The sequence below is a fragment of the Seriola lalandi genome, unplaced genomic scaffold (genome assembly GCF_002814215.2).
Source record: "Seriola lalandi dorsalis isolate HSWRI2012SDOR001 ecotype SW California unplaced genomic scaffold, Sedor1 jcf7180002052055, whole genome shotgun sequence".
NCBI lineage: Eukaryota > Metazoa > Chordata > Actinopteri > Carangiformes > Carangidae > Seriola > Seriola lalandi.
The window spans coordinates 44,279-60,797 of record NW_019522608.1 but is presented as its reverse complement, the minus strand read 5'-3'; the positions used below and the strand labels follow the sequence as shown (position 1 = coordinate 60,797).

Sequence of the window (16,519 nt, the reverse complement as noted above, 5' to 3'; positions counted from 1 at the left end):
AAATTCCCAAGCTTAACTTCCCATGGAAACTTTCCAGAAATTGACTGGACCTGACCTGAACCTGAGCACTGTCAGATCCTGCTGGGAGACCCTGGGTCATCAGGTTTTATCCCTGCAGCTGGAGTGCAGGCTGCCATTAAAGCAAAAGGGGGGCTAAACAAATACTCAGATGTTGTGAAAGATTCAACTCAACTTGTTAAAGCTGATATTTTCATTTATAATCAGAAAATGCTACATTTAAAACAAATGCAAAACAGAAGCATCTTTGCTAGTAGTCTCAGACTCTTGGTCCCATACACATAAACACACATGGTGCAGTCATTATAGCTCATAGTTCTTCACTATGCCTTTCTCAGCATTTACAGTACACACCTGAATATACAGTAACTGTGTCTTTTCTTTGATGGGGGAGCAGCACTCTCCTCAGGACAAAACAAAGACGGAGGTGGTGCGAGTGAGGAAGGTTAGCATGCTCCTGAGCCGGCGGTCCACCGTCATCCATGCATCAGTTACACATCATGAGATTTTCATTTGCTTTTCTGTTGATCACCGCACAGACACCGAGCGCTCTGATGGAGGGACCGCTCTGTGGTTTCTCTTCATCTTTCTGTGAAGGCTTGTTCACGCACGACCGCTTGCTCTTCGGTCGCTGTTTGTTCCCTGCGGCTCTTTGACAAAAAAATATGTTGCATCGTGTGAAACGTGGTTTCTCCTTCTCCAGAAGCAAAGATACAGTTATACTGGTTCACAGGATAACGTTTGTCAGAGGGAGGATACGCATTCTCACATGTGTTCATTTTAGTTCAGGAAAAACCCCTTTAGAGTCGGTCCCTCCAGGATTTTGCAGTGGCTTTGTTTAAAGTGTAGTAATAATAATAATAATAATAATAATAATAATAATAATAAAGAATAAAGATCTGCAATAGGGAACTATATGACACTGGTCATCTTATCGTGCAGTATAGTGATGGGCTAGCAGTTTTCTCTACATTTAATTTCATAAACTGCTGTTGTGTCAATAATATCAATTGTATATGTAACATATAGATGTTTATTTATCTGCATCCAAGCCAAATGAAGTCATGGTGGCAGCGGACACATAGTAAACATATAAATCCTTAATATAAATACAATCCAATCTAGATAATTAACCCTTAAAATTGGACATTTGAAAAATAAACTTTCTCTCTTTTTAGAGCAGCACCTTGTGTTGTGTGGACAGCTGACCCACACACGACAGCATGGCATCAGAAAACATGCATGATATGAAAGGCAGTGGTAATTATCTGTCGTAGTATTTCTAATCTTTGTAATGTTCTGTGCATGGAGTAGCAGTTAATGCTCTGCTGTCGTCTTATTGAGTTTAATACTCACACAGACTCTCCATGTAAAGCAGGACATCCAGACGTTAGACACAAACACAAAACCTCTGGACGTAAAACAGCAGCTGGACCGTGAGGAAAAATAAAAACATGCACATCCACCTGATCTAGTTTACTCTGGGTAATATAACAATAATTTACACGATCCTAATAAAATCTTCACTTTTGTACATAAAATTGGGAACTTTATTCTCATAACGTTCTCAAAATATCACAACTTTATTCTAGAGATCTCTGGGTTTTTTTTAACAGTGGTGTCATGTTAGGGCGACACCACACCCTGATACACATATTGTTGAGCTTAACACAACACAGTGGTGCGTTCATCAGCTGGTAGTCAGATGTTTCCCTCAGGACTCACTCATATTGGACTGAACGTCCGCCAGCTGACCAGAGACATGACCCCCAGCTGGAGGATAACGTCTCTCTGTAACTGCTGGATGTGTGAATAAGAGACTGTTTGGATCATGATGTCAACGTTGTGTTCACGCAGATTTTTATTGGCTGATAATCTGAGTCGTACTATTATACTGGCCGCAGCCAATCACATTACTCTGGTGACTAGCTGTAGGTGATGGTGTATTTGTGGATGGCGAATGAAAACTTTCGTCTGCAGCAATCCAGGCTGTTGTAGTTTTATCACTAGTCTTGGCTGATAACCAGTAATATCTAATATTGCGATGTTTCTCTCCATATGTGATATTTTTCATTATATTTTTTTGCACAGGCTTTGAACTGCTATTTGGTGGCAGCATCGCTCATACCTGAAACATAAAATGCCACAATCAGCATCAATCAGAAGCTGCAGAGATTTAATCAACTGAGTGATTTATCAACGCTCCTGCTTTAAAGACAATAAACATGAGGTTTTTATGTTGATTTAAACGCCTCTACTGGCTGGTTAATTAAAATGGTTTATTTACATTTTAAGCATTATTGTATCATTGCCTTTCATTTGCTTTGCTCAGCACAAAGTCTAAGAAACAGTTTCCACCAACAGCTCACTTTGCACTGCCTCATTTGAATGAACCTCCACCTGTTCACACCTCTCCTAACACCTGTGCACCAGACGCACCGCACCCTGACACACCTGCCACACAGATGTGCAAAGCAAATGTCAAGGTCAGGAAATTAGGCTTTTACCTTAAACATAAAATACAATAATATAATGTATGGCTGGACTGTATCGAGATATTACATGTCATATCAACCAAGCTCTGATCACTTTGTCCACACACCTACTTTAAATGTATATGCTGCCAGTACGAGAGTCAGGGACGCATTAAGCTGAACACTGGGTGGTAAACTAAAAACCGGTAGGTCACATACAGGATGTATCAATAAGCTCATTAATCTCTTTAGAAATTTGATCGACATTTGACGATTTTCATCCAGACAGAAGAAGCTGAAATATGAAAATAGTCAGAAGTGAATGCGTTTTTTTTTCAAATATGCAAATTCCTGAAGTGACTCTTCCAGCAGACGCACACTGATGCTCCTCCTCCTGCACACTGCACTGCACTGCAGCAGCCTCTGCATGCACGGCATGTAACCTCCACAACCAGCAGCGAGTGTGTATCTGCCTGGCTTCTCATACACACAACTGTGTGTGTGTGTGTGTGTGTGTGTGTGTGTGTGTGTGTGTGTGGCTGAATTCTGAATTCAGTCCCCTGCTGAGCTGGGCACCCTAAAGAGCTGCAACCCCATAGTGCTTTTATTTTTCTGTGATTCCCGTCATCGTCACTGCTGCTCACTGCAAATCAAATATTAAAATGTTTGAATCAGTTCTGCTTTATTTCCAACCAGCTCTTTCCTCTCTCCTAATCTCCCACAGAAAAGAGCTAAGAAACTTGAGGGTGAAACTATTTATATCAGACATAGCAATTTAATGTTGGAGGTTTGTATCTTCAGTCTTCAGATATCTGTTCTGGCTGTTTGCCATCATGTTTTTCTTCCTGCATGGAGTTTGTGTTGATTTTCTTTTCGCTTTGACTCCTCATTTTCTCTTCATTTTCTTGCCTTGTTTTCAGCTTAACCCTAAAGGCTTGGCATGCACTATTTTCCTCTCTGATTCTCATGCAAGTAGCTTCACTTCACTCTGACATTGTCTTTGTCATTTTATATTTTCATTGTCTGAAATATATGATTGGGAAAGGTCTCTTTTTTTAGGTTAATGTTTAAAGTGGTTCTGCAGATTGGCCTTTGGTGCTGAAACAAACAACAAATAAGTGAAGTTGTGAGATATAAGCTCAGTTACATTTGCAGTTAAAGTCAAAGATATGCCTATACCAACCGATACTAGTGTATGCCTATTTCCAATGGTGTAAAGATGTGGATCTTTAAGAGAAACCAAACAGTAAAACATAGTAGTACGGACCTGGGGCTGTATTTCAACCCCACGTCTTCAAGCACACCTGCTACATCGGTTCATGTAGGTGCAGCAGCACAAAGTGTACAAATGCTGGATGAGGTGGAAGATGAATCGGAGTGTGGTGATTATTAAATTCACTGTTAGCCAGTCACATCACTGGTCTCATTGCTCTGGAATAGCTGTGGCCTAAATACTCCTGTATCTTACTGCATAAATGCTCACACCAGATGTGACACCACAGCAATCCCATTCGATCAACCCGACGGCGCCCACTGAAACGTCGTAATACCAAGTGGAGAGTGTGTAGTATTGTACGTATTGTATAATCTGTAGGAGCCTGGTGTCATTTGCACGATTTAATAAAAGTAAACCCGGTGGTCAGCTGTGTAATGGCACTGCGCTCTGGTATCGCTCCAATCAGAGGCTGTAGATTCAACATCCTGTCCTGCTGCTTCAGTCGGCCGCAGAGATTTAATCAACTGAGTGATTTAATTAACTGAGTGATTTAATCAACTGAGTGATTTATCAACGTTCCAATAAACATGAAGTTTTTATGCTGAGTTAAACGCCTCTACTGGCTAGTTAATTAAAATGGTTTATTTACATTTTAAGCATTATTGTATCATTGCTGCTCATTTGCTTTGCTCAGCACAAAGTCTAAGACACAGTTTCCACCAACAACTTGCTTTGCGCAGCTTCATTTGAATTAACCTCCACCTGTCCATGCTTCTCCTAACACCTGTGCACCAGACACACCGCACCCTGACACACGTGCCACACAGATGTGCAAAGCAAATGTCAAGGTCAGGAAATGACCAAACAGTCACAGTGCAGCTTGTGCTGCTGGATCGTCTAAGAATAATATTTAAAGGCTTATTTAGCCAGACAGATGTCCTCTGTACAGCTGTTTTTAAGTTGTAGCGACTCCTTATGACTAGTAAACTGATCATTGTGTGTTGAGTTGGTGGAGTGCCCCCTTGTCTCCTCCTGCTTTTATTTGTTGTCAATTCAGATGTCAAAAACTTTATGGATAAACCACAAACTATTAAATGTAGCTGAAGACCTTTTCCTGTTCTCCATTTTCACATGAGTGTGAGTGAAACCCTGACCTTGACCTGACCTTAACAAGAACTGACTGTAACCAAAAGCACAATAATCTGAAGTAGGGCTATGTAAAGGAAGGGCTGTGTTTAGGTTCTGTGTAGCAGCCAATGAATAGTTTCAGGACCTAGTCTGCTATTTTGCCACATGGTTCTTAGACCCCTTCCCCAGCAGACAGTTTGTCAAAGCTGGAAGAGCACAGGTGTAAATGCTAACATTAACAATGCTAATCCCAGTAAACCATGACATAAGCTGTGTCCCAATCCAGGGGCTGCTTCTCCTCCTTTGAACGTGGTCTTCTAAATTGTGGTTCTCAGTGGCCGTTAAAGACCATGGAGGCCAAACTGAAATGAGATGATCAGGCCCACGGAGGCTTTCCGATTTGCGTCACCAACCTTGCAACCTTGACAACATGTAACTTTTTATACACAGAAACTTGAGATTTTAAGTTCCTTGGTTTTAACAGTTGTACCAAATTCATGTGTTGCATCCTTTGTGACCCAGGGACAGAAGTACGCATTCGAAGGAACCTTTGAAATGAGACCGCCTAGTCGCACCGCTGCGATTCAATCGGTTTTTAAAAGCAGCCCCCGAATTGGGACACAGCTAATGAGTGAACCCAGGGAATGCAGCCATCATCAATGTTTTTAAATCCACTTGTGCTTTTCCTGCTGAAGAAAAGTCAGAATGGCTGCTGTGAGAAGGCTCTATCGACCAACACTCCTTTGTTCTTTCCCAGTCATGTATGTCTCAGTTATGTCAATAACTCTGCTGCTGTTCTCATCGGTTAGACCTCCACTCTCTTTTCATGTGATTCATTCACTACATGGACCTAAAAACCTTGCAGTGCTCGTGCTGTGTTTACTGTCTGTGTGTGGCTCTGTGTTTCTGTTGCCCTGATTACTGTCACCACTGTGCCATGTGACATCCTGTGCGCTGAGTTTATATCATTTCAGAAGAGAGAGACCACAGACAGATTGATAACACTCGTACTGGTAAATTCCCCCCATTAAAGCTGCACAAAGATTAAATGTACTGTAAAAGGGGGTCACTCGTAGATCAGCAGTCTCTGCAGCTTATAGGTTTGTTTCTACTGGGTACAAATACAGTCTGTAAATTCTGTGACATGTCTCCCCCCCTTCTGTTCATCTTCTGCTCTTTTCTGTGAATCAGCCTGTCACCTGTTCAGCCTGACAACAGTCATTTAAATATGCAGTAGTTCGTGGCCACTGTTACATGGCTGTTTATAATTAAAACAACAGTTGGATATTTGGGGAAACAGGTGGTCAACTAACAAACCCTGAAGACCTGACCCTAACCCTTATCACTCTAACCCTCTAACCCCTATACCCTCTAAACCCTAACCCTTTAACCCCTATACCCTCAAACCCCTAACTGTCTAACCCCTATACCCTCTAATCCTAAACCTCAAACCCCTAATCTTCTAAACCCTATACCCTCTAACCCTAACCCTCAAACCCCTAACCGTCTAACCCCTATACCCTCTAAACCCTAACCCTTTAACCCAATACCCTCTAAACCCTAACCCTTTAACCCCTATACCCTCTAAACCTAAACCTCAAACCCCTAATCCTCTAAACCCTAACCCTCAAACCCCTAACCGTCTAACCCCTATACCCTCTAACCCTAACCCTCAAACCCCTAACCCTTTAACCCCTATACCCTCTAAACCCTAACCCTTTAACCCAATACCCTCTAAACCCTAACCCTTTAACCCCTATACCCTCTAAACCCTAACCCTTTAACCCCTATACCCTCTAACCCTAAACCTCAAACCCCTAATCCTCTAAACCCTATACCCTCTAACCCTAACCCTCAAACCCCTAACTGTCTAAACCCTATACCCTCAAACCCCTAACCCTCTAAATCCTATACCCTCTAAGCCTCAAACCCCTAAACATCTAACCCCTATACCCTCTAAACCCTAACCCTTTAACCCCTATACCCTCTAACCCTAAACCTCAAACCCCTAACCCTCTAAACCCCTCTACCCTCTAATCCTAACCCTCTAAATCCTAATCTTAACCCTCCAGCCCTTAACCCTAACCCTCTCCTGTACCTCCAGGATCTTCAGGACATGTTTAGCTTAGCCCTCCAACTTAAACTGCAGGCAGAGCATTAAATCATTGTTTACCTGTTTGATCACTGAGGAAAGCTCAAGAATACATTTCTGTTTATGATTCTATGAGCAAAAAAAGAGGATGTCTATACTGCAAACTTCCTAAAACTTAATGATGCAATGTTTTGACCTTCAGGGTCTTTGTCAGGTCAACACCCTAGAACGTAAATAAAGATGGATGTACCCTCTGTGACATCAGCCACAGGTTTCGGAAGAGAGGTTTTGAAGCTAAGAGTGGGCTGCTTCACCATTGCCATCTGACTCCGCCCCTAACTCCCTGCTCATACAAAAATGGTCAAAGAGGTGGGGCGTGTGTGAAGCTAAGACTTCGGTGCATACCGGTTTGTGACAAGCATATGCTTATCCACCTGTCATTCAAAGAGGCCACGCCCTAAATTATATATAACTTTAAGTCTTGATAAAATGTAAACAGGTCAGTTATATAAAAAATTCACCCCTGTACAGTTGTCATGTAGGAGGAGACTACAGAGACCAAAACTGTTTATTTCTGCTGTAAAGTTGGACATTTTAACATGGGAGTCTATGGGGATTGACTCACTGTTGGAGCCAGCTAAACCTAGTGGTCATTAGAGGAACTGCAGTTTTTGTCTTTTCAGCGTTGGCTTCGTTTTTCAGCCCCAGAGGTTGATGTTTGGTCAACATCCATGTGAATAAAAAACAAACAGACAACAGTCAGATCCCAGACAAATTATTTTAAATTTATGACAAAGGCCCCAGCCCAAACAGCATAGATGTAGACATTCAACTTCACCTCAGAGACAGCACACTTCATTTCTTTCACTTTCTTTCTTAATTTACTGAATTTGTTGGGATCTTGCTATATTCAGTGTGCAGACTAGCTTTACTTTTGTTTAGTATGCTGCCTTTTTCCTGCACCTTGACCGAACTCAGGTTGGATGTGCACCGTCCATCACCATATGCAGAGTTTTAGAGTTTTAACATCTCTCAGAGGCAATGATGAAAACCATAATCTGTGCACCTTATTAGCAACCAGTATCAGGAGTAATCCTCAGCACCTAATTTCTCTTATCATGACCCACATGATGGAGATTTAGAGAAGGCTGTAAACCCCAAATCTCAGTGGCTGAAATATGAATCACAGATGACAGCAGACAGATGCTGACTCCTCCCACTGCAGTCTGGTGTCTGAAAAATATCTTCTTTCATGACCTCAGCGTGTCATTGGGAAAGTACATGAAATAACACAAGGCCACACTGCATATTAAAGAATACTTTGTCAGCAGATTGAAAGAATAGCAGGTTGTTCTTCCAGCTTCTTTTTCCAATCTCTTTATTTTTGAACTATTTATCTCCTTTCATTATATAAATCTTTACTTTCTACATGGTGACATGTTCTTTTCACTCCTCCTTTCTTTCACATATTATTGATTCATTTTCTATCATCCTGTTTTCTCTCATGTTGTCAATCTATCCCTCCTCTTTCTCTACCTATTCTGACTTTTACATTCTTGTTGAAGGACGTGGATAAGACCCAGACTGAGATCATGCGTCACCACACTAGCATCAGCGAGCTGAAGAGGAGCTTCATGGAGTCGGTACCGGAGCCTCGGCCCAGTGAGTGGGACAAGCGTCTTTCCACCAACTCGCCGTTCCGCACGGCGAGCATCAACGGGCAGCTCCAACCAGCGGTGAGTCCAGCAGCCTGAGGAGAGAATACACAATAGTCCATTATTGTGGTAGATATAATCCATCCACAGTGTTAGATCATCCACATGCACCATGTCAGTTAAGTTATGTGATGTAGCTATGCTAGCATATTCCCCGGGTTCCAGTCTGAGATAGTCTAAGCTAGGCTAAACACATCTCCGTCCTATCTATGTGCTGGACGCTCAGAGGTGAAACTGATTCCTCTCATCTGACTCTAGGTGACGTGTTCAGACTGTTCCTTTAAACCATAGCACTTTGTATGCTACCTAGCGAACTTTCATTTGTTAAAGTCCAACAACAAATTCAGTCAAGACAGTCTTATTCTTTCGGCCCAAAATGCCTTTTTTCATGGAATACAATTTGACCTGTTGGTGTAAATAATCACATGAATTCCAATTAGCTGCTTCAGCTTTACTGGGCACTTGAACAGAGTAGAGCGTTGTTTATGTTATTAGTAAGATGTTAATGTTACCATGACCAGTCAAAATGTCTGCTGTGAAAAAGGGAATCATTCGAACAGATGTTGACATCTGACCAGGTGTGTATGTGTCTACAGATGTTTGAGAACAGGCACTATGTGACCAATATTAAATATTCTAGAATCTAAATCTAGATATTGACACAGGGTGCTTCTATTAGACTTCACTTGTGTTGTACTGGCGCATAAAGACAACTGCACTATTATCTTCAGTTGTATATTCCCACTACTTTTAAATAAAATGTACACACCTGCATGGAGGATTATAATGGGCAAGACATATACATATGCACAGTACTGAACATAAACATATTGTTGTTGAACATGAAGAGTACAGCAGATGACCACAGTGTAGTTCATCATCCAGAACTGTTCACTGATCTTCCATTAGGTGGTGCTGTTGGCTCTCTCCATATCATTTCACTGCTTTAGCATGACTATAACTGCAGTCACAGAGGGACTAGACTTCAGGAGTTTTTTCATATTTGCCAATGTGAAAATGGCGTGTCTGTGTGTGTGTGTGTGTGTGTGTGTGTGTGTGTGTGTGTGTGTGTGTGTGTGTGTGTGTGTGTGCACACACAGGGGAGGATGTCCCCAGTTGTACCTGCACACAGAGTAGTTGGTGGCGTGTCTGAGGTAAAGGTGCTCTGATCTAATGCTTCCTGGCCTCGGCTGCAGAAGGTCAACACCGTCCGGTGTTTTCCTCATGAGCAATGTAAAGAATGGCTCCTGGAGGCTGTGGCCATGGCCCACTGTTAACAAGCATCAACAGACTGTGCTCAGCTGCAGCAATAAAGGGTTCAGTATGCTTCAAACCCAACTAGTTTGTAGAAGTGTTGCCTGAGCATGTCTGAAGGCAGAGGTGGTAATACACTGTGTATCAAATTGGATACTTCAAGTCAGTACACTCACACGTAGTACACAGTATACTCACTGGCGTAGTGTGCTGTTGTGCACTCACCGGAATTGACGATAGCAACATCTGACCATGATTGTCACCTGCCTTCCAGCTGCTTTGCTCACTTGACTTTAAATGAACGTTTTACTTTCCTGTGTGTGCCTCTTGTGTCATGTCACATGGAAATTAAGCCTCCACTGACGTCCTCCTTCCTCTGTGGCCATTTTCACAAGTTTGAGAATACGTTGGTGCCCCCCACCCCCCTTCTGCTACGTAGCCAAGATGGCGACCGTTAAAGGTGCGAAGTGCACCATCCAGGTACTTGTCAGTGTGAACGCACTCAAAATAGCAAGTGTGAGTATGGAAGTACGTGAATTGAGACACAGAATTGAGAGTGTAGGGCCGGCCTTCACAGAGAGGGACCAGACCTGATGAAGTGTACGAATGGGGACAAGGGGATTCGTGGTGCTGTACTTGACAAAACCGACACATCATGCAAACGTCACTCCATCTCACCTCCACACACCTGTCCAGTTGCTTTGTGAAGTTGGTTTTGGAAAAGTTACAGATACTGTTAGATGCAGGGTCCCTGGAAGGAAGTCGGATAAGTGTGGGGGGAATAGGTTTCTGTCAACCACTGCGTTTGAAGCATACTGGCACCTTTTGTAGGTGCCTTGTCCTAGATCCCACCCCCTTTAACCCTAAGCTCTCACCCCTTACCGCTGCCTTTGCTCTGTGAATGGCTACTGCAAGCTTTGCCATCCTGCTTGATGTGCCAATCAGTCGCATGGCCAGGTTAATCCTGATAATGTATTTGCATGAGACTCTTGTGCCTGATATGATCGGTGAAAGACTGAAGAGCAAAAGAACACAAGAAAATAAGTTAAAGAACAATGATCAGTAGTCAGAGGACTGACCCCCCCCTCCCCCAATCTGTCTCACCCTCCAATCCTCTTTCCCTGTATCTAATCCTACCTGGATGTCTTTATTTGTTTTTCTGTGTCTCTGTCTTGTATCTCTGCCACGTCTGTCCTCCTCTCCTTTCACTTCCTCTTTGAAGTCTGGGCCTGTTCGGACCCTGGTAAAAACCCCACCAGCTCCATCCTCTCCCCCACAGCCTCCACCATCCTTTCTTGTGCGTTCAGACAATGAGACTGAAGGTCAGAGAGGATCTCAGTTCTCTGACCTGCCCATGTCCCCCCCCGGCTCTCAGCTCTCCTCCTCTCACAACTTGAAAACTCAGTTTCTATCTCAGCCATGAGATCCTGCACAATAATGACATCTCCTTTTTTTAATACTCAACAATCCAGCCATAATGGCACTTTTTTTTTTGCTGAAAGCTTGAGGCACAATCTTGGTAATTTCATATTATTGCTGAATGCTTGGAATTATGATGACACAGGAGATGAAAAAATAGAAATAGTATCCATTGCATCACCATCCACCAGTTAAAAACTCAGATTCTCCCTGAGCTGTTAGATTCCTGCAGGCTAGACACAGACCTCACCCTGTGTGCAACACTACATCCCCATCAGCTCCACTGAGTGCAGAGCAGAAAAACCTCCAAGAGTGTTTCATGGCAAGTTCCTCCTGAGTCGTGTGAGATGCCAAGATAATTGACAGACTGTCGGTGCATTGTAAAAAATGCAGATGACATTATAGTTTTGTCCATACCAGCTAGCTTCCTGGTGTTTCTTCCATCCTGTTGGCATTCAGACAACTTTGCACTGCCAAAACAGTTTGCACCAGCATTTTAGCTGTGAGAGATAGCCGGTCCAACTCTGCTCTTCCCCTCTTCCCCTCCTTCCTTCCTTCTCCCTCTGCCACCACTGCTATGTCAAAGGTGCCGCCTGATTTGACCACCTCTCTGTCCCTGCCATCCTTTTACAAACTGCAGGATCTTTCAGTGACTGTCTTTCTGTCACAGTAACTCAGCTCATGCTCATTCTCACGATGTTTAAATGAACGTTTGATATCCTTTGAATAAATCAGCATCGGCTGTCCTCTTCCTCCTTTAGCTGAGCTACTGTTGCTCAACACAGTGGAGACAAATCATGGTCAAATGAATTCAAACAGCATCAGTGTCAGTAATTCCCTACCCCCCCCCCTTGTTACTGTTGCTATGCCCATTAAGCTTTCCATTCTAGCACTGTGCGCAGTTCATACTAGCTGTGTCCCAATTCAGAGGCTGCATCTGAAGACTGATCGTGTCACATCAGTGCAACTATAGCCTCATTTTGGTTGAGCCTTCGCCGACCTGCGTCCCTGAATTGGGATCTGCCACCTTCAAAAGGTGTCTTCATTTCACACACAGGCAGACCAAAGTAGGCGTTTCATCTTTAGTCAGTGACCTTAGATGTTTCCAGCTAAACTATGCCTGCCTGATTTGAAAACTCCATCTGCAGGAGACCTTTTAAAATGTTTTTGGCTGACTCCAGAATGTCAAATGAAAATCAAAATGGGAACCCAGTACAAGGGTCTTAATTGTGCATTTGATGGCTACATAGACAATGTCATGCTAAATCAAAAGCTGCATGTCAGTATCCTCACCAGTTGATAATCTATGTAGAAGTCATGGAAGTGAAAGAGCTCTGGTGCTATAGTACAGAGAGAAAAAACATTTCACCAACATATAAACAAACAATTTCACTTTTCAATTTTACTTCAAATTCTGATATCCTAGCAACCAGGGCAGGCTCCCTCTCTTCTAACACCACCTGTAATGCCGCTTGATTAATTAGTGATATGCAAACTCATGGCTATGGAAGTAATGCTTCATTAACACTCTAGGTGGTAAACTAATAATCAGTGCGTTGCTGATGTTACTGTCTTTCCAAAGAGGATATAAACAGACTGCTCTTTTGTTTTTAGCCTTGGAAAGGCAGCGATGAAGAAACCCTCTATACTCTTTAGATGCTGAGTATTTCTCTTACTAGTGCCCTTGCTTCCCACTTCTATCATGTGAGCAAATCCAAATCAGAGCTGCTTTGTCTACAGTTGCTTATCCATGACTGGCTCTTTGAGGTAAGGCATTAGGAAATGGTAAATGCTTCATTGTACCCATACAGCTGGGTGACCCACGTAGTGATGCTGTTATCCTTCAGTAAGGCTGTGATCACACACACAATCGGTCTCCATGCAACTGTTTGTTGGTTGCAGCTTTGCTTTAATCTGCCTGTACAGAGCAGTGCCTTGCAGCTTCATTCAAATTTACCCACCACACTGATACGTTTCCATCCAGATGAGCATTTTAACTCCATATCGGAAATGATCTCCGTCTATGCTAACGCACCTTAAAAGGCATATCACATGATCACTCACGTACACAAACAGGAAGCAGATTGTCTACTCTGCAGTTGGTTGCTTACTTGCAAAAAATACAACGAATGTGGAACAACAATGGCAAAAAGCAAGACCGGAGATTTCTTCGCTTGGAGTGGTGACAAGGTGGAACTATTCATATAGTATAAGCAGTCGTTGCAGAGAATAACATAGATTGGGAATCGCAAAGCAAATACAGCAATATGTTAGAGCATTATCCATTGTGGATACATTGTGGATACAACAATCAGGAAATGAACACAGGTGTCTGTGTCATTGTTTCAAAAGTCTTTTTCCACCCATCCAGACTAAAACGCAAAGTTTTCAAACTAAAACACAAGAGTTTTCAAACTCAAAGGCGGCCAACAGCGTTTCAAAAGTTTTTGTTTCATGGGGCATGTATTAGTGTGGATGTAGCATGTAGCCTACATGCATCCAGCTAACTATCTCATCTGCCCACTACTAAACCAAAGCTCATATCCTGTGTAACAACCAGAGCTGGCTCCTTAACTGGCTAATACAGCAACAGAATGTCTCTGCCAAAATGCTCCAGCTAACCTTGAAATTTCTGTTGCAGGATTATTTCTTATACAAACATGGCATCAGTGTACCAAAGCCAACAGAAGGAATTGTGCAAAAATTCATGACATGAGGTTTGATCACAGGTTAAAATCCTGAGCTGAGCTGAACAGGTTAATTAGCGAGGCCTTGGAGTAGGGAAATATCACTATAAACGAAGAGTAACCAGTGAAGAAAAAGAAGGGTTCAGATGATCAGACAGGAAACAAACTACAGGGTCAGCCAATCTGTAGAGAAAACAAACATCATCTGTAATATGATTATCCAAAGTGTAAACAATCATAGTTCAGAGAGTGACTTCCTGGTCTTTTCAACTCTGACCTACCAGACTTGTGCACACATGGTTAAATTCGCTATAAGGAATTATTTGCAACATTATTGGCTACGCGGCCAATTAAGGTTGATTAACGTTTTACCCCAGGTAACCAACTAACTCTGACTCCCATTTGGTTAGTTTAGGGCTAACCAGTCCTAGTCCCAGCCCAAACCTAACCCTCTTTGTTTTACTTACAGAGAGAGTAGTTTAGATAATCTGCCATGTTAACAGCTGCTCATATTTCATACTTTGTTGTGCAGTGTTGCTGTGTTCCCACACCTTGGCAGTTACCTTGAGGAGCACGATGTTATAATAAATAGCTACAAAAGTATGACCCCAGGTGATAAAAACTAGTCTTTTCTGAGTCAGTATCCTCTGCGCTTCTTAAAGCAATAAGTCACTTCTGACAGAATTAGTAAGAAGCAGATTTATCCTGTTTGACGTGACAGTGAGCCGCCCAGCATCTTCACCTCATCATAACTGGAGTATGAGCTTAGCCCAGTGATGATGTTTACACGTGTCTCCACAAAGCTAACAGCTGGTGTAACTGTGTACTGTGAAGTGAATTGTCTGTACATGTTAACATTCTTCTGTCAGGCAATACCACAAACAGCTTTATTAAAAGTTGTGGGTGGCTGCACCCCCCCCCTCACTAAATACCCTTCAGAGCCTCCCTTTCTTGTACCTTCCCTCCAGAATCACCGTCCTCCATTTCCTCATCCCTCTCTCCCCCTTCCCCGTTCTCCTGTCAGTTGACCATATCCCACTTCTCTGTTCATTGTTATCTGTCTCTCTTGGTCTGCTGCTGCTGAGCACAGCGAGGGAGGCAGTCTCTGTTCGGACACAAGGTAAGGGCATGTAGTTTGTCCCCGGTGCCAGGGGGGCCGCCGCCGCATAGACATGACTGTCTGCTGGAAGAAGATGAGGAGGACAGTGAGGTTGAGTGGGTTGATGATGATGATGAGGAGGAGGAGGAGGAGGAGGAAGAACAAGCTCATGGTCACACTCTGAGGGTGGCTATCAATATGCAAGATGAGGAGAGGAGCTCGGTTAACCCGTGCGAGCTAAACCCAGCCAGGCTCACGCCCTCCCGGATGTCTTTCTTCCTGTCAGGGCTGTTGGTGATGGCCCTCACCATGCTGTGGCTGGCCTTCATTTAAAAGACAGTTAAACAGAGAGATCCCTGAACATTTAATCCTGAAAGGGGGCCCCCACCATCCAGAGACTGCTTCATTCAAGAGCTGTTTTGTCCTTCTACCTTGAAGTCATAATTTCTACATGTTCTATACCTACAGTTATTCCTGTTACTTTCTTACATGCATCTTGTTTTAGCCACAAATGGCCAAACTCAAAAAGAAGTTTTACTCTTTAAAGTGAGCTTATGTAACTTATGCTGAACTGAGGCCACAATTAGCCATTGACCCTTGCTGAGCTCCTCCCCTGCTTATTTAGTGTTGCCTGTCAACCTCTCTACAGTGATGAAGGTGGCAGATTTATTAGGGAAAATCCACAGCAAGTCCGTATCCTCTCAGTTGGAGGTAATGCAAATTCTTGTTTTTACCCTAAACGTTTTGCTGAGTTAGCAAAGGCTAGCTAATTACCTATACCTTAAGTGCTTCAAAACCGTCTCCTGCTTTTGACTAAGAATACATCGACACCCACATCCATGATCATGTATCCATGCTAACACCTTGTATATGTCTGGACTTATGGTCAAATTGATTGTATAACTGCAATGTCATCTGACAAAATCATCAAACACATACACAATGAAAGACAAAGACTGAGCTGGATTTACTGTAACATGATTACTCGAGAAAGTTAGAAGAGACACAATATCTTTCTTATTTAGTCTCTCACACAGAGCACAGCCTCCGTCTGGATCCACAATAGTTTATTCTTTATTTTACTTAAACTCCAGGAAGTTACATACTTTCATTAAAGACAGGTCTTTGTGTCGAACTCCCTGTTTGATATGTAGAGTTGGTCATAGCCGTTAGTACGAAGCCTCGTTACCGATGACTTCTCTCTCTCTCCCTCCCTCTCTCCTGCTCTCTCTGCTCGGTGTGTCTTATGTTTAGTTACGTCTCTGCCTCCTTGAGTAATACTGATACATGTGATGAAAGAAGTTTATTTGCTGTAATGGAGGTGAGGCTCAGTGTATTGGAAGTACTCCTCCTTTTCCCTGCAGTTCCCGAGAAGCTGGGAAACCAGAGTGGCTTGAAGACTGCCTGTAACAAGAGG

At 42.9% G+C, this 16,519-nt stretch overlaps 1 protein-coding gene across 1 annotated transcript in view; it reads left to right on the top strand.

Annotated features, from left to right (window-relative positions):
• The window catches only part of epb41a (erythrocyte membrane protein band 4.1a), a 62,789-nt gene that overhangs the window by 15,658 nt on the left and 30,612 nt on the right, over nt 1-16,519 (top strand). The window contains exons 11-13 of the mRNA XM_023399563.2: nt 416-463; nt 3,217-3,279; nt 8,494-8,664. Coding sequence (XP_023255331.2) covers nt 416-463; nt 3,217-3,279; nt 8,494-8,664 — 282 coding nt within the window. The remainder of the gene's footprint in view (nt 1-415; nt 464-3,216; nt 3,280-8,493; nt 8,665-16,519) is intronic.